Source organism: Cebidichthys violaceus, unplaced genomic scaffold, assembly GCF_023349555.1.
Source record: "Cebidichthys violaceus isolate CVI_PGR_0920_01 unplaced genomic scaffold, fCebVio1.0.p SCAF_5, whole genome shotgun sequence".
In the NCBI taxonomy this organism is placed as follows: domain Eukaryota; kingdom Metazoa; phylum Chordata; class Actinopteri; order Perciformes; family Stichaeidae; genus Cebidichthys; species Cebidichthys violaceus.
In genome coordinates, this window is record NW_027176705.1 from 8,910,260 (window position 1) to 8,927,323 (window position 17,064).

At 41.0% G+C, this 17,064-nt stretch overlaps 2 protein-coding genes across 3 annotated transcripts; both read right to left on the bottom strand.

The window, feature by feature from the left end:
* Positions 1-2: 2 nt before the first annotated feature.
* gnao1b (guanine nucleotide binding protein (G protein), alpha activating activity polypeptide O, b) lies at positions 3-7,426 on the bottom strand. Its single transcript, XM_068731020.1, has 8 exons — positions 7,035-7,426; positions 6,839-6,881; positions 3,697-3,838; positions 3,268-3,428; positions 3,045-3,173; positions 2,802-2,931; positions 1,791-1,944; positions 3-1,693 (listed from the first exon to the last, which is right to left on the bottom strand). Exons 1-8 carry the CDS (start codon positions 7,150-7,152, stop codon positions 1,506-1,508), a joined length of 1,065 nt encoding a protein of 354 aa, XP_068587121.1. The 5' UTR covers positions 7,153-7,426; the 3' UTR covers positions 3-1,505.
* Positions 7,427-9,133: 1,707 nt separating this feature from the next.
* On the bottom strand, positions 9,134-15,937 carry tradd (tnfrsf1a-associated via death domain). 2 transcript variants are annotated; one of them, XM_068731022.1, is made up of 5 exons: positions 15,881-15,928; positions 13,267-13,420; positions 12,875-13,155; positions 11,785-11,932; positions 9,134-9,969 (listed from the first exon to the last, which is right to left on the bottom strand). In XM_068731022.1, exons 2-5 carry the CDS (start codon positions 13,418-13,420, stop codon positions 9,671-9,673), a joined length of 882 nt encoding a protein of 293 aa, XP_068587123.1. In that variant the 5' UTR covers positions 15,881-15,928; the 3' UTR covers positions 9,134-9,670. The 2 variants fall into 2 exon arrangements, with proteins under 2 accessions (XP_068587123.1, XP_068587122.1); XM_068731021.1 differs by having other exon boundaries at positions 9,135-9,969; positions 13,267-13,423; positions 15,881-15,937.
* Between the last annotated feature and the right edge of the window lie 1,127 nt (positions 15,938-17,064).

A 17,064-nucleotide genomic window follows, 5' to 3' on the forward strand; every position in this document is an offset into this window, starting at 1 on the left:
GTGTGGCTTTAATGTAAACACAACATTCGATTGGCTCAGCACAAACATTCCACATGAGAGCAACCAATAAACTACCAAATAGGATGGGGTGCAGCACAAAAACATTCACAGTAAAAAAAAAATCTGGTATAATCATAATATATATACAGTACGGTGCTTTTAAGGTGAAAATGGAGATAGGATACAGGGACTGATATGTGATAGATAAGAGTATAGAGAGATGGGAGAATTTCTGGGTGCACAGGTGAAAATGGAGAGCTGTACTTATTCTCTGAAAAGAGAAACGTGACAGATGGGTGGGTGGGGGGGGGGGGGGGGGGGGGGGGGTAATGGTTCCCTGTTTACTGATCAGGGAAGAAGAGGGTTAGGGGGTTAGGGGAAAACCCACGACTCCCCAGACAGAGGCTGCCTCAAATGCTATTGTTCTTGTGCAGTCTTCTACTTCTACACAGATTCACATCGAAGGGTAAAGCACCACACAGAGAACAAGATGTCATTGGAGGGCTGCTTTCTACCCTCTAAACCGTAGACAGGTGTCTGTGGACCCCAGTGTTTCATGTCAGGAAATAAATATGTGGCACGGGATTTCAGGAGGTAGAAGGAGGCATGTAGGGCATGAGGCTTAAATAAATAAATCATTCGATGATAATAATCTGTGTTTTAAATAATATTATTTGATAGTATGAACATGAACTATGAATCCTAATCCGTCCTCAGATGGTTGGCACCGATATGACTTTTCTTTTTCTTTTCTTTTTTGCCATCATTTTGCTGCTAGGCATTTCCTCACGCTACAGGAGGCCAATGGAAATGGGTAGCCACTCTGAACAGAAGAATCCTCTCATTATGTTTTAAAGTAAAAGAGAAAACAGAGAGTGGAAAAGACCTGCAGGCTACTCAGTCATGTGTGGGTCTGAAGGAGAGGGAAGCTTTGTCCCTTCTGAAAGTTAAAATAGCCTCCTTCCCAACCATGACCCTCAGCCACGAGTACAGCACCTCCCCAACATCATCCTCATCATCTCCACCTTCATACACACAGCAGCTCTTCAAACGCAGCACAACAGGCTATTTTCAGTACAGATATAAATGCCTCGAGACTTGCACATTAAAAACGTCACATAAAGAATGGGACAGTAGTCCACGCTGTGGTTAAAAATGACATTGCACTCTCCTCACGTTGCATTTTGCAAAACGAAGCTCCAGCTGAATATAACCCTGGTGCTGCCCCTTCTGCCCTCCCCAGTTGTTGACACAGTCATCAACGAAACATGAAACATTCAGCTCAAAAACACGTTTTTTTTATAAGACAAAACTGGGGTTTTATACCGAAATCAAAATGAGAGGAAGGGAACAAATCATGGCAATAATCCAGTGTGGTGTCAGACGGCAGCTCTTTGGGTCCATTTGGACGTGTAGAATTACATATTAATGTGTTTAAGTATCATCAAAATTATCATTATTAACACCTCATACTCTCCATAACAACCTCTGTGCTTGGCCAGGCCTCAGTATAAGCCACACCCTCTAAGGTTGTTTGCAATAATGATGTCAGTGACGGCATCAAACACTACCTGGATGTTTCCTGTGTCTGTGGCACAGGTCAGGTGACAGTAGATCTCCTTGTTAGGAGAGCGGTTCTTACTCTCAAACTGAACCTGAATATATGCAGTAGCATCGTCGTAAGTATTAGCACCTGGAGATGAAGGAGAGAGAGAGAAGAGCAGACAGCATGAAGGGCCAAAATGTATCGCTTTGCTCGTGAGGAAGCTCTGCTTGAAGATGAAACTCACCTGTGTATTCTGGAAAACAGATCGTCAGCGGTGACTTCTTGATCTTCTCACCAAACAGATCCTTCTTGTTGAGGAAGAGGATGATTGAGGTGTCGATGAAGAACTTGTTGTTACAGATGGAGTCAAAGAGCATGAGTGACTCATGCATGCGGTTCTGCAGGAAGTAGAGTAGAATAACTTAACTTCAAGACAAAATGCCAGTTTAACAACTCTATATCACTGTAATGTGATGTAGATATCAATGTGTAACTGATACATACCAAAGTGTCTATAAGAAACAAGTGGGATTTTAAACATTTATTGTTCAAAGTTGGGTTTTTTTTGTCAATTATCAAAAAGGAACATAGCAAATAAACATTTAAATGTTAGTGTTTTTCTTGCTATCCCAACCCCAGGCTCCTGGCTGACCAAAGAGGAAAAAGGTAAACAAATTATTTATAAAAAAAACAACTAAATAAATGATTTTACCGGGTTTTTTTTAGTGGTAGTTTCACTCTGTCCTCTTCTTTTGGGGTTTCTGCCTCCCCAGGACGTTTTTATTTATTCAAATCAAGGGTTGAAAGATAGAGTTTATGGTGAAGCCCTCTGAGACAACATTTGGGATGTTTAAATAAGAACTTATGCTCTGTAACTATGTTTGACTTGACATGAGTGCAACATGAGAGAGAAACCTGTTTTCGTACTTATTCTTTTAAAATATATTAAAAAAAACACAAAAATGTGTACTGGCTTTGTCAAACTGTAACTATCAAGGATTTATTGTTTTGAGCATTTTGCTTTTAATAGATATGTAACAGTAGTGTGCAGAGGGGAAATGGAGACGGAGAGAGACAAAGGTCCAATGTGAGGATATGAATGCATCAAAGGTCCCCGTCCACAATCACATTGGTGATGTTGCAGTAATGTCTCTAAACCACTCAGGAAACCAGGACATCTTTAACATCAGTCAGAGCCCCCACAGGGAATTGTGCACCAGAGGGATTCAGACTGAATTAACTGAGTCACACTTACAGTTGTTTCATCTTCATGGAGCACCTGGTCGTATCCGCTCATAGCAACACAGAAGATAATGGCAGTCACATCTTCAAAGCAGTGGATCCACTTCTTCCTCTCTGACCTCTGACCCCCAACGTCAAACAGCCTGGAAAAAATGCAATAAATCAGTTCAGACGTAGAGCTGTAATCCCTGAACCTCATCTTACACAAAATGCCAACGACAAAGGCCAAGTCGTCTTGAGCTACATGTACAGCCACCTGAAATGGAGGTTTTTGAAGGTGAAGTGGGTTTCCACGATACCAGTAGTCTTCACTCGGGTTCTCAGGATATCCTGCTCTGTGGGCTGGTAGTCTGCCGCCCCGATCCGGTCTAGACTGTCCAGGTAGCTGATAGAGATCAAGGTCAACATGAATGTGGGTTAGAAGACTGGTGTCTCTTTTGCACATATATGGGTTCTTATAGTCTTTTAGCTCCACTCACTATTGAGCAGAGTCGTTGAGTTGGTATTCCCGGGCACGGCTGAAGCACTCCTGAGTCCCAGCATCGGTCCATACACGCTTCATAGCAGTGAGAAGCTCTGCAGAGTACGGCTCCGTGTCCTCCATACGAGTGACCACATCGCACACCAGCTTAGCATCGGCCTGGACAAATGTGTTTCATAAGATCAGGGGAAGAGGAACACACTTACATCTGTGAATTAATGTTGTTGTGGTCAAATATTTCTAAGATTTCTGGTTTCCTAAAATGACGGTTCCAGTTTCACTTCCAGTCCATGTGAGTGACATCAACTAGATATCTTAACCCAAATAGATACATATCCCATTTCAACCCTTAAATATAAATAAAATATTAGTTTCTCAGCAGTCTGTAAAGTGAGCATTTCATCTGGTGGATAAATATGGGACTAACTTTTCTATCCTTGTCTCCAAACTCGATGCCCAGTGAGTCCATGGCTCGGAGGATGGCCGCCAAGCTCTGGATGGTGTTGCTGTAGACCACAGGCTTATACTGCTTCACATCATCCCCAGAAAAGCCATCTTCATGGATAATCCTGCAGGGGCAAACAGATATTAGCACAAAGACACAAGTATGGATTTAAGAGAATAAGTCACACATATCCATATGTTCCTACAGACCAAGATAATTGTGTTTTTAACAATGACAGGTCCACATGTTCTGGCAGAGTGTGTGTGTGTGTGTGTGTGTGTGTGTGTGTGTGTGTGTGTGTGTGAGTGAGTGAGTGTGTGTGTGTGTGCCAGGTGATTCTTGGCATCGAACACAACACGTGTTATTGTCCCCTCTCCCCAACCATCTCTACCTAAAACGCATCTTTAAGTGTGTCAGTGTATAATGGGATGTGGATTGATCAATCTCAGTCTGCGATCTGTAATTGGACAGTAATGTGATATTTAAGCCATTTATAATTTATGGTGGGCAATGGAGTGGAATCAGTCAGAGCACTAATCAATCCCACCACACAGATCTGTACTGTTACATTTAGTGCGGCACAGTTAAACTGCTTATAGTCTGGTCATCATTAAATTATCCATCAGCACACCCTGACCTCATGTTCACTGAATCTATAAAATATATCAGTCATAACTTCCTGACACGTTGAAACTTCCCCAGCTTCTCTTCACCTCTTTTTGTGATCCATGATTGATGTTTGAGGAGGAAAAAACCTATTCACCTATATTCCCTTCATCAGTGCACGTTATGAAAATATGCTTTATAGCAGTGCCAACTGGCCACCTCCAGTAATATCATAAAAATTAACAGTTTTATGAAATAAAACATTAACCCTCAGGGTAAAAGAGCAGAGGTGCAGTTTCACACAGCAAAGGCCATTAGATACTTTAGGTCTACAACCAACAATTATTTTTTATTATCAATTAATGCGCCGATTAATCGCTTTGTCTATGAAGTATAAGCAAATTAAAGAAAATGTATTTTAATTTTCCACAACCCAAGGCGCAGCTTATTTTGTCCGACCAACAGTCCAAAACCCAAAAGTATTCAATTTACTGTCAATAAACTAATTGATCAATCGATTTATCACTCCAGCTCTAAAATAACTGTGACTATTGTTTAGTTTTAAGGTGCTTAGTGGGAAACCCTAAGATGTGCATTTATTTTACATTTTGTGTGTTCAGTGTAAACAAGATGCTTATGGGCCTCACAAGGCAAAGAAGTTAAAATTACAGTAACTAACAATTACATATACCTTATTGATTAATCTGCAGATTATTTTCTTGATTCCTCGATTCATTAGTCTATAAAGATTTGTATTAAAGTATTTAATAATGCACATTACAATTTCCAAGAGCCAAGATGTCATCTTAAAATCTGTAGTTGTGTGCGACCAGCAGTCCAAAACTCAAAGATGGTCAGCTTGATAGAGAAGTAAGAAAACAAGTAAATAGTCACATTTATAAAGTCAGAACAAGTGATTGTTAGCTATTTTTACTTTTAAAATGACTAAAACAATTAAGAGGTTATCAAGCTGCAGATACATTTTTAATTGAATGGACTAATCGCTACAGATCTACATACGGTGATGAAAACTTAACTGATCAATCACAGTCTCCAAAAAAGTCTAAACATAGACACGACATTTCGACAGTACATCACCCTCAATGAAGTAGCTTCTTGTTTCATTCATTAAATCCAAACATCAGATCTACTCAACTGTGTTCATCTCTACAGTTACAATTATTACATGTTCTGACCATTGTTAGGTTTTTTAAATTGTTCTGCTCCAAATTTCTTGTAATTTCTTAGTCCCTTCATAGTCCTTCTCTCTCTCTCTCTCTCTCTGTCTTTCTCTCAAACACACACACACACACACACACACACACACACACACACACACACACGCATGCAGTGAAACCACAGCAGGTGTAGTTTCACTCTCACTGCAATGTAAACCTCCACTACACATTCAGGCCTGGGTCACAACATATGAATCTCTCAACCTTTATACTAACCTGCACATCATGTGATGATGGTGGTGATGATGATGAGTGGACATATTACAGCAGAGCATGTTAAACCTACCCTCCAACACCTAAACTTTATGACCCACACTGTGTAGGCAGGTAACAACCATCCATCTGCTGCTTGCTGACGCTTAAACAAACCCTGAAAAGTATTTGTAAACACTATTTGGACCCCGCGTCTTGCGTTCAGGGCACAGCAGTGATTTATGGACGACCAGAGACCAAGCACGGCTAGGGTAATGAGGTGAAGGGAAGAGGAGGAAGCAGGGCACGGAGGGAAGGAAGGAAGGAGGGAGGGAGGGAGGGCGCAGTCAGTGCATTGCAGGCCGGGACGCGCGGAGAGAAACACTGCTACACCACAAACACCGGGAGATGCTTCACAAGACAAAATAGATAACCTACAAAGGACCGTGCATTTTCCGTAGCGAAATATCTGGAAACTTAACTAAGAGGGTTATAGAGAACAACAAGAGTGATTTAAAACATCAAAAGATGATTTAGCTTAGACAGGGGAAGGTTTAGATGCGGTTTTAGAAGCCATATTTCTGCGTAAATCCGCTTTATAGGCAAAGTACTCCCGGCGATATCGGGCACTTAAAGCCATTAAGATTAAAAGCAGAGGTATTCACTAATGGAGCTGTAGTGACCTCAATGTAATTCACACACACACACACACACACACACACACACACACGCACACACACACAGAGGCATACCACGCACGCGCGCGCGCACACACACATAGAGAGGAACAACACCCACATATCCCCAGTCGCACACTCCCTGTAGTCAAGTAAAAACCCGTGTTAACTACATTTCAGCACCCAGGCAGTGAACAGCGCCCTGGGACGCACCGGGGCGGCCTCCACAGCCTCGCTGTCCGTCTGCAGGAGGTGCTCGAGTCACCGGCACTCCTCCGGTGCTATACGGCCTCTCGAAACATGGCGGCTCAACCTGCCTTAGCACAGATATGGGAGGCGCAAATCTCGGGCCTTTTACTTTGGCGGAGTCGGAGGGGGTTAAAAGAAGCGAGAGAAAAAAGAGCCACTTACTTCATCTGTTTGACGATGGTGCTTTTACCGGACTCCCCGCCGCCTGTAAAAGAACGGAGGGTATAGAGTGAGACCCGGCAGTGAAATCAGATCAGTACCACGGAGAGCACCTCCGCCCCATGCAGTCCCACCACAACCACAAACCAAACCGAGCCGTACAGCGCAGCCCCGCGGCCGGGGAGGTTTCTCCTCTTACCGAGCAGAAGCAGCTTGACGTCCTTGGCGGCGACCACTCCGTCCTCCTTCAGGTTTCTCTCGATGGCCTTGCTCCGGTCCAGAGCAGCGCGCTCCTCGGCGCTCAGTGTACATCCCATGTTTCCAGGCGAATGAGCACAATCCCGTCGTCCCTCACCGACTCTCAATCAGTGCGTTGTCTCTCACTCGAGCTCTCTCCTCCTGCGCTGTCTGCTACAGCATTAGGCCCGGATTGAGGGCAAAACAGAGCCGTGATCCAGAAAACGGTCTATATTCTCCGTGACTCTGTATATGCGCCTCTCTCTCGCTCCGTCTCCTCTCTCAGAGGGGGTTGGGGGGTGGGGTCGTTGTGCTCGAGCCTGCGGGGCTGGGGTTGTTGTTAGGTGGGGAGAGAGGGGGGGGGCTCTCTCTCTCTCTCTCTCTCTCTCTCTCTCTCTCTCTCTCTCTCTCTCTCTCTCTCTCTCTCTCTCTCTCTATCTATCTACAGGGCGGTGCTGCTGGTGATGATGATGACAGCGAGCGCGAGAGGACTAGGAGTGAAGCAGAGCTGGCTGCGCGAGACTCACCTAACGCGGAAAATCTCGCTTACGTCAGAGCAGCCGGGCTTTTAATCACGTCCCATGAAAGATTATTCAAATGAAAGAGCCCGTTTAAATGGCAACTGTTGCCCTCTTGTCTCTTGGCATTAATGGAAATGGTGTTGTTGTTGAAATCAAAACGCCTCGACACTAATATTCTCCTCTTCTACAAGGGGTGCAATCCTTTAATTTTAACATAAACAGGCTGGCACACATGCGTGAACGGCGTTCAAGGAGCACAAGATTAACGGTTTCTTTTAATTAGCCTACATACAGATATAGTTGGTTCATCAATTGTTTGTTTAAGTAGCATTGCAATAAAGTAAAAAAGACCGTGCAGGTAACCCTTCAGATCCCGTTCTTACGTAAAATGATATGCCACAGTGTGCAAATACACCATTACAAGTAAAGGTCCTGCATTAAAAATGTTACTTTGATTATCAAAGGCTTTGTATAATAACTTGATCTGTAAAGTAACAACTAGGCCTAATTACAGATGTTTAATTAATGTAGTGGAGTAGCCTAGAAGGAAAAGGAAGCTTAAATAAAATGGAAATAGGCTACTCAAGTAGCAGTGTTTACAACAGAAGGCCTATCTAGGCTAAGAAAATAGAAAAAAATTGTGTTTGTGCTTGAGTAAATGTACTTATATGTACTAAATATGTAATAAAAGATCTGCTGTGTGTTAGCGTCTTCTTGACAGTTACAGCCAGAGCCATAGACAATACAGATGTCATGCCTAATCTGCCAAGGAAAACCCAACACACCCAAGAAATGATGGGATCGTCATTTCATATGGATTTCATTTTATTTCCCTATATATGATCTATGTTGTTTCAAAGTCACCTTTTCTACATTGCCAGATATGAATACTTCAAAAAAAAATTCTATTATAATCTTAGCATCTGCTTTAAAACCCCAAAATGTGCAATGTTTGTGTAAGGGTAGAACATCAATATTTCATAGACCCCCAAAATTCCCAGAAATGCTACGGAGGACATAACCTCCGCTTCCTGGTTACACCAGACGTAAAGAGAGATGCATTTGTTTATCATGACTTAAACTGTATATGTCTATGTTGGGGGTTGTGGCCATACCATATAGCAATAATACATGTTTGTGTGTGTGTGTGTGTGTGTGTGTGTGTGTGTGTGTGTGTGTGTGTGTGTGTGTGTGTCATAAAAGCTTCTAATCCACACATCACATCTGGATGGATGGTCAAGTGGAGTAAAAAAAAGGGGGGTTGGGGTTTTACAGTGGACCCTGAATGGAAACCAGCAGAGGAGCTCAACCTGAGGAGACTCCATCCATCTGCCAAGGTGAGACAAAACCTGTGAAGAACACACACCTCCACCTCTCTGCCCTCAGACTCCCACAACGTGACACATGCAGTGTAATCAGCACAGTTTAATCATATGAGCATGTGCATGTGAGTGGTAGGGAGGGAGGATTAACACTAAATTATACCTGAGGGAATTTTGACAAAATTATGTTTTCAGATTTAATTACACTAATGCATTAAACACAAACATGAAGACTTTTTTTTATACAACCATTTAATTTGTATGCACCCATTTTGTAGAAAAAAACAATCAATAACCTTCAGTTGTGGAAGGGTTCATCTGTAAAATGACATCAAGCACAAATAAAAGGTTTAAACAGTGCATTAAACTCAAGACAGCATGTCCTTTAAACAGTGATGACAGAGCATTGTCTCTAAATGAAACAATACCACTCATAATTGAAAAGCAAATCATGATATGAATCAATTCTCACAGATGTGTAAGCATGTGTTTACACAACCTGTCTGAAACATGCACTCTCTCTCTCACACACACACACACACACACACACACACACACACACACACACACACACACACACACACACACACACACACACACACACAGGAATGATTTTGAATGACAGACAATCAATCCAGAACAAACACACTGTATATTATAAGCAGACAGGACAATGTCACCCGCTCCTCATGCAGAGAGGACCTGTCACCCCTCAGTTTTCAAAACTCGTACACGCAGAACAAAAGCACACTGAGTTACTCTCGTGGTTGTAGCTCCAGGATATTTTCAGCCAGGCTGGTGAGTTTGCAGTCCTCCAGCGCTTTGACCAGTCGGCTCAGCTTGGCCGCTCTCCCCTCTGCCTGGATGAAGCGACTGAGCAGCTGATAGGCCTGCTCGTACAGCCCTTCTCTCTCGTACTCGTAGGCCAGGTTGTCTATGGCCAGACCCTTCAGAGCCCGGCAGCTCTTCCCCAGGGCCCTTCCCACATGCTTCCACTGGCGGCCCACTCCGTTAGAAAAGCTCTGAACATCTCCCGCAGTCAGCATTCGGTCCTCTGGTGGGCCAAAGGGTAAAGGATGAAGGAAAAAAGAGTAAGCATTAATTAGGAGTCCTGTTTGTGACCTGACAAAGGTAAGTCCAATATTTACTGATTTGGACCCCACCAACTCAACTTAGAGAAATATCTGGTTCTTTAGCTGCTGAGTGCTCCACTGTTTTAACCAGCTAACTGTGTCTGTCTGCTCATTGGTGCAGAGCAGAGGCCTTTAACTGAAAACAACACTTAGAGCAGTGAAAATTAAGTAAAACTGTTAAGTTGCAGGTCATAAAACCAAAACAATGAGCTGAAACATGCTAAAATGCTCCTTAAATGTGAGAGGAGATGAAGATAATTCTTTGAGTTTTTTCATAACAAGCGACAGCTTTCACATTACCCAAAGAGATTGAATCCATTGTCGATACAATATTGACTAGTGCATTTTCATGGTTGTAAATATGTGTGAGTGAATACTGAACAATAGGGTGTTTTACTTTTATTAAATATCAATGGTGGTATCAATTTAGAAATCCCAAGAGAAACGGTTAATGTGAGCAGCTCTGGTTTGTTCCAGCGTTCGTCTGAAGTGGATTATATTTCTTATTTTGCCTACAACACAGAGGGAGTTTGACAAGTTTCATAGCTTAACGCTTAAAGCAATTTCAAAAGCCACCACGTTGCTTTCATATACCAGCGGCTACCTTAGACTATACGTAGTTTACACATGTGGCCACCCAGCATGTGACGGATAAAAGAGATTAGTGCATTTAAATTGCATGCATTTGATCTTGTCATGTATTAACAGAAATCGATTTATAATTAATACATTTGTTTAATTTTTTTTTTATTTCAAATTTGGCTTAAACACTACAAAATCAGTTTTCATTATTCAAAGTCAACTAGAAACCAGGTCAGCCGGGGCTGTTGGAGCCTTGAAGGAGGCACTCAGGGAACAGAAGTCCCTGATGCCCAGACACAGTTGTGTGTCTGAGGAAGCTGAAACTACATTTACATGAACTGAAATCAAATTTTTAATTAACGAAAATAGAAAATCAAATTAACTTTCAAGACATTCTAATGCCTCATCAGTTAATGTTAATTTAACAGTTCAATATGAGGTCGACAAATTCAAATCACTGCAATCCAAATACATTATCTGGTGGCACTAATCTCTTCTCATAGACTGACCATCAATTTATAAAAGGTTGGATTAGAGAGTCAGATGACAAACAGCACTGAATGCTGTCAGTGTCGGATGTTGTGATGACAACATGGATAACATTCATTTCTGTCTGCCTCTTGGGTTATAAACTTTTTGTCCGCAGACCAATAAATCTCAGATGCTGACTCTTCAAAGGAGGAGATGAGCAAAGATTGAAAAGATTTCAAAACTTTACTACCTTCACACTGTACAAACATGAAGTTTTGACACAAATGTTACCAGCTGATGCTCTCTCTCTCGTGGATTATATATTACAAGCAAGTTTCTTATCTCAACGTCCGTTTAACCCGTTGTTGGATGAAGTAAAAGAAATAGCTGTCTGGAAGACAGGAAATCAATTAAAAACTCATGGTATGCTTTGGAAAATGATTGGAAGCAATGTAGTATGGTGATTTAAAGTTGACAGCATGATTTCATCCCTATTTGTCACTGAACCGTGTGCTTCTGCTGAATCTGATAATAAAGGGCACCAAGCAGTTAAAGTGATTAAGATTTTTTTAAAATGCTTTTTTAATCTCTAGTGTGACCTCACTTGGCCAAAAGTCTGGCGCCAAGTCTGTGAAGGACACACTACACAAGACTCAGAAGTAGAAACGGTCATCTTGACTCACCAAACACTTTATTCTGAAACTTGAAGCAGTGGCTAGGAACGGGACCCTCTTCCTGTGTGATGGGGGTTGGCTGTGGGGACGGGCCGCGGGCCTCAGTCCTCAGCTGCTCCTCCAGATGCTCAATCTCCTCATCGCGCAGGCGCTCCGGCTGACACAAAATGACAAAGTTCACGTACACCGAATAAAAGGAATGACAACATTTAGGTGAACTCACTCTCTTTTTCTCACTTTTTTATGTGAGTGTACATTCTGCCACCCACAGGAGTCACGTGACAAAACTTCAAGTAAAGTGAAAGAAATATCATCAACAACAACAACAACACACAAAACATTGTAAAATAAATGTTTACTTTATGCAAACAATGACCACTTAGAGTAACTTATAATCAATAAGTATAAAGAATTATAACAGTGATTGTAATGTCAGAAAAGATGATAAAACTATGGTAATTATAGTCAGTGAGTGACCAGACATTATGAAGTATCATGAAACTTGACTTTATAAATCCTTAAAGAATGCTTTATAATTTGTTATGATTACTGTTATTAATCGTAATTTAATATTTATTTAATTGTACAAAGCTATGAGCAGATTCTAACGCATTAGAAAGTGTTGCCGAAATCTTTTTTAAATAATTTTAGGAGGAAAAAACACAGGAAAAAACACATCTGGCGACAGAAGTCAATTAAACTAGAGTGTTTTCCAAAGATTTTCTTCTTCCTTTGGATGTCTTTATATGGCCTCTGGTTCCCAAAACTCATGGAGGCTACTGCGCGAAAATGCTAAATAGTGCAGAAATAACAACTTATATTGACTTATTTCTTTAATCAATGTGAAAAAGTTAACTGCAAACGCAGCTTCATCATCAACAGGAAATGAGGTAGGCGGGATAAACCACTGGCTAGTGTTTGGTTAGGCCAAAACAAAACAAAATCACATGAAGAAATCAGCTGACATGAATGACTTGAAATGAAATGGCAAATCAGCCTGATTAAACCACTTAATAAGTACAGACTGATTGGGATTTTGAAATACTGGAGCTCCATCTGAAATTGCCAAAGAAAAGACACACAGAAAAGTGAAGTATACCTGTGACAGGTGGATGTGCTGTAGGCAAAGTTCCAGCTTGTCCAGATAGAGATCCAGGATGTGTGTGCTGGCCTTGAGCTGAGTCTCCACTGTGAACTCTTGGGGAAGAGTAAGAAGCCGGCAGGCGTGTTGAGAGAGGGACTGACGCACCGCTCCAGAGCTGTAGCTCTCCAGGAACTGCTGACACGCTGACACATCCTCAAACTTCACCTCTACCCCCAGAAAGGGATCAGCGTCATGGACCTTAAGTATCTCGTAACCAGCCAGACCGCCTGCAGAATCTGACCGCGTAAAATAAAGAATACTGATTAATAAATGTGACTTCCACGAAAAATACATATTTGTCATGATGAATGCATCTTTTATCTGTGGAGCTTAACTCAAGGGCTCACCTATAAGTGTCAGCTTGATGACTTTGAAAACGATGAACTTTCCCTGTTCTCTGTCTTTGAAGAGAGAGAGCAGGTTCACACCAGGACAGAGTGACTGCAGAAACATGACGGCACATCCTGTCCATGGCCCACGATCCACAGTCTTGTCTGCCATCTTCTGAACACAACACAAGTCTACCAAGTCACTAAGAGTGTAGAGTAATTAGTTAAAGCCAAAGAGGCGTCTGTGTGTTGAGCTGCTTTGAAATATCGCGGAGGAAGAATCATTATCTCCTCTTTGTTTTGGCTGTATTCCTCTTCATAACATCAACACTGACTGGGACTAAAGATATTCACATCTCCCATGTGTCCGCAGCTCTCCACAAATATGTTTATTATATTTTATTCAACCTTTATTTAACCAGATAAGTCAATTGAGAACCAGTCCTCATTTACAATGACGACCTGGCCAAAAAGGCAGCAACGGGAAGCAAGTCGTTACAAACGAATAAAACATAGAAACATCTCAATCAAACAAAAATAACACCATAATAATATGTACAATGTATAACAAACAAATAAACACTTATTGAAGGAGTATGTTTCATTGCCTCCACGATGCTTTCCACCCCTTGAAAAGCCAAGATTATCCTCCATTTCCTCAATTATAATGTTATCCTTCATAGTGCGTAAGTGAATATGTGCAGTTGTTTCTTCTTTTCAATTTGATTGTGTATCCAGCAGTCAGCGAACTGGACTGACAAAGTAATTTAGATTTCTTTGTGTGTATTTGTAACATCTGAATGACTGTTGCATAATCCTATTCTATCTTTTCTCTAAAATGGCACGAATCAATAACTATAATTTACTTTAATATGAGTGACTGCTTGTCTTGTTCCTTTTAGGATTGTTGAGAAGTGCTCTTATTACATAACACTACAACCATTTCATATGATAATATCATGAGAGCTGAATAAAAATAAAACCCACAAAGGTCAACACTGTCAAAGGATTAGTGAGGTAGCAATTCACAATATTCATGATTACATTCAATATCTTACCGTTGTGTGACAACTTAATGTATTTATAGTTGAACAAAAGTAAGTAGTCAATTTTAATATTGCGATTTGACTGCAGCTGATATTTGAGTGTAGCGTCGCAGGAATCAGGTAGAGTGGTTTCCATGTGGTTTCTGTGATACAATATGTTTGAGTACAATCGTTTGATTCATTTTTAAGCACAGTTGCCAAACATTCACTGGTTCAGCTTCTTAAATGTGAGGATTTGTTGTTTTCTATGATTGTATATTGAATATCTTTGGTCCTCTATTACATCACCTTTGGCTCTGTTCTATTGTGATATTCATTTATTACTGTTGTTGAAACAGTACTGAACAAATTATGAAATTTAACACATGTGGTGACAAAAACAGTTGATATTGTCTCGGTTACACAACTACTGCACAGAATTGTCCATCAGATTCTGAAACTGATCAAATGTTCAATTTGCTTTTCCTTTCAACTGATGAAACAATTTCCAATCAAAGTGAAGAGAAAGATGAATCACATAACCTCTCTAAATATATCTGCCTGTTTCCTCCTCGAGTTAAATCAACTTCTGTCCGAGTGGTCCCCGGTTGTCTCGGCTTCACTCCTCTTTAACCTTTTATCACTCCAGCCTCCTTTTGAAACCCTCATTACATAAAAACATGTTTAATCTCAGTCCTCCCCTCCCCCAGCCGGGCCCCTAACCGCTGTACTCGCCCGTTAGTTCCCTCTTGGTGTTGTCTCCATGCGAGGGATGCAGAGCGCTCTGCATGGAAAGAGCATCCTCTGAGCTGGATTATATGCATGTCCTTATATTTCACTAATACACAGTATGCTTGGCTACTGGCTCTACAGGAATCTCCACAACTTAGCCAGTATGTAATTATGTGCTATCCTATCTACCGGTATACTGGAAGTATACTGTGAGATTCGTTCAACAGCTGTATGAGGATTAAGTGATCATCAGGAGCTTAAAATATATCATTTCGCTTTTGCTGTCAAAAGGCAACCTCTAGAATTCCCTGGACAGCTTGGCTGACATTAAGGTGAAACATATTTGATTCACTCAAGGATGTTACTCATTTTACCTTCATGTGATGATGGGAGTTGATGTTTTGTGTCTGTCTATTTTGTGTTGTTGTCTTCAGTGCTAATAGCTCTGGATGGAGACTTAACGGACAAGAAGATCTGTTGATTATCTTTTCATTAATCATTTAGTCACTGGAAAAACGCCCGTCACAGTTTCACAGATCCCAATGTTCATATTGTTCATATAGTAAAAAATACATCCAGATGTTACTGTAATTTCAAGGTGTTGAATGTCTTTGCCAAGACTTGGAGTTAACAGGCTTATAGTAAAGAAAGTTTGTGTTTTTAATGTAAGACGTAAAAGGAGATCGGACATAGATCGTGTTGATATGCGTACACTGGACACAACTGCCGTAAAACTTCGGCACGGTGCGACAAATAAACTGCTAAAAGTGTTTACTTTACGGCAAAGACACTGGATCAGGCACACGTGGCTTGTAAATCATCCTTCTTTGTATTCACTGTACAGTAAGTCGTTGTTAAAGTGGGTACAAACTTACCTTAAAACTTTGTTATATTGTTCGGTGGCTTGACGCTTCCTCCTGCGGGATCACACCCACTGACACGTCATAACTTCCTGGCCTCCCATTGGCTGAGCATGGATCAAAGAACGCTCTGATTGGTGGAAATCAACATGCCGCCTGGGGTGAAGAATCGTGACGGAAAGGAAGTGAGGTTTTGGGTTTTTTTCTTTTCAATGTAGGGCAAAACATCTCATTTGCTTTATCTTTGTAACATGAATTTGTCCTTGTTAATATTCCGTATGACTGAAATATTAACTTAAATGTAAGAGGTAATCTGATGAGGGTTAAAATAATCAGTGAAATAAGTCAAGGAAGTGGCTACAGACTGTTTGGTCAAGTGATTGTCTGTGGTTCTGTAATTCATGACAATACGAATACACCGATCTCCATTATCCAATGTTTGGCATTGTAAAACAGCTGCTAAAAAAAACATAAGGCAAAGCATGGCATTGACATAAGTGACAACAATGTATTACAAGAAGGAAACTTAGAAATTGTATCCACCGGTGCAGAAATAAGTCAATAGAATATCGATTGGCATAAAATGAATATGCAACTTTTCAGATGATCCAATTATGTGGACAATATTTAGCCGATTTCTGTACAAAACTATTCGGCTCTTTATTTATACGTCCATTGACTTGTCTGTTTCTCTCACTACAACCTTCAAACACTGACACTTATAACAGATAACCTGTCATATTTAATGATTCAGATTAATTTAAGACAAGGGGTGGGACAGAACGCTGGGACAGAACGCTGGGACAGAACGCTGGGACATCCCATTTTCGCTCAATTGTCATCTCGCACACTTAAGGCCGATATCTACTGCAATCAAAGTAGCAGTGCTAATTCAACCAAAATCTTTGATTTGTAATTTTCATGAAATGAAGACAAGGAGCTTTCTAATCTCAGCAGACCTTTAGAGGACTGAGAATTTGCAAACAGATATCCCTGAAAATGATCTTTTTAACAGAAAAAGTTTAATTTAGTTTTAAGAGTAACTGGTGCGTTCAAGTAAACAAAGGGTCTGTGGTTTCAACAAAATACTGAACCCCAAATAGCTCCCAAAGACCAGGGCAGCATCTGTGAATGTGTATGTAGTATGTCCTAAAATGTAAGCACCATCTTTTTAAAAAGATGAAACAAAGATGTCAAGA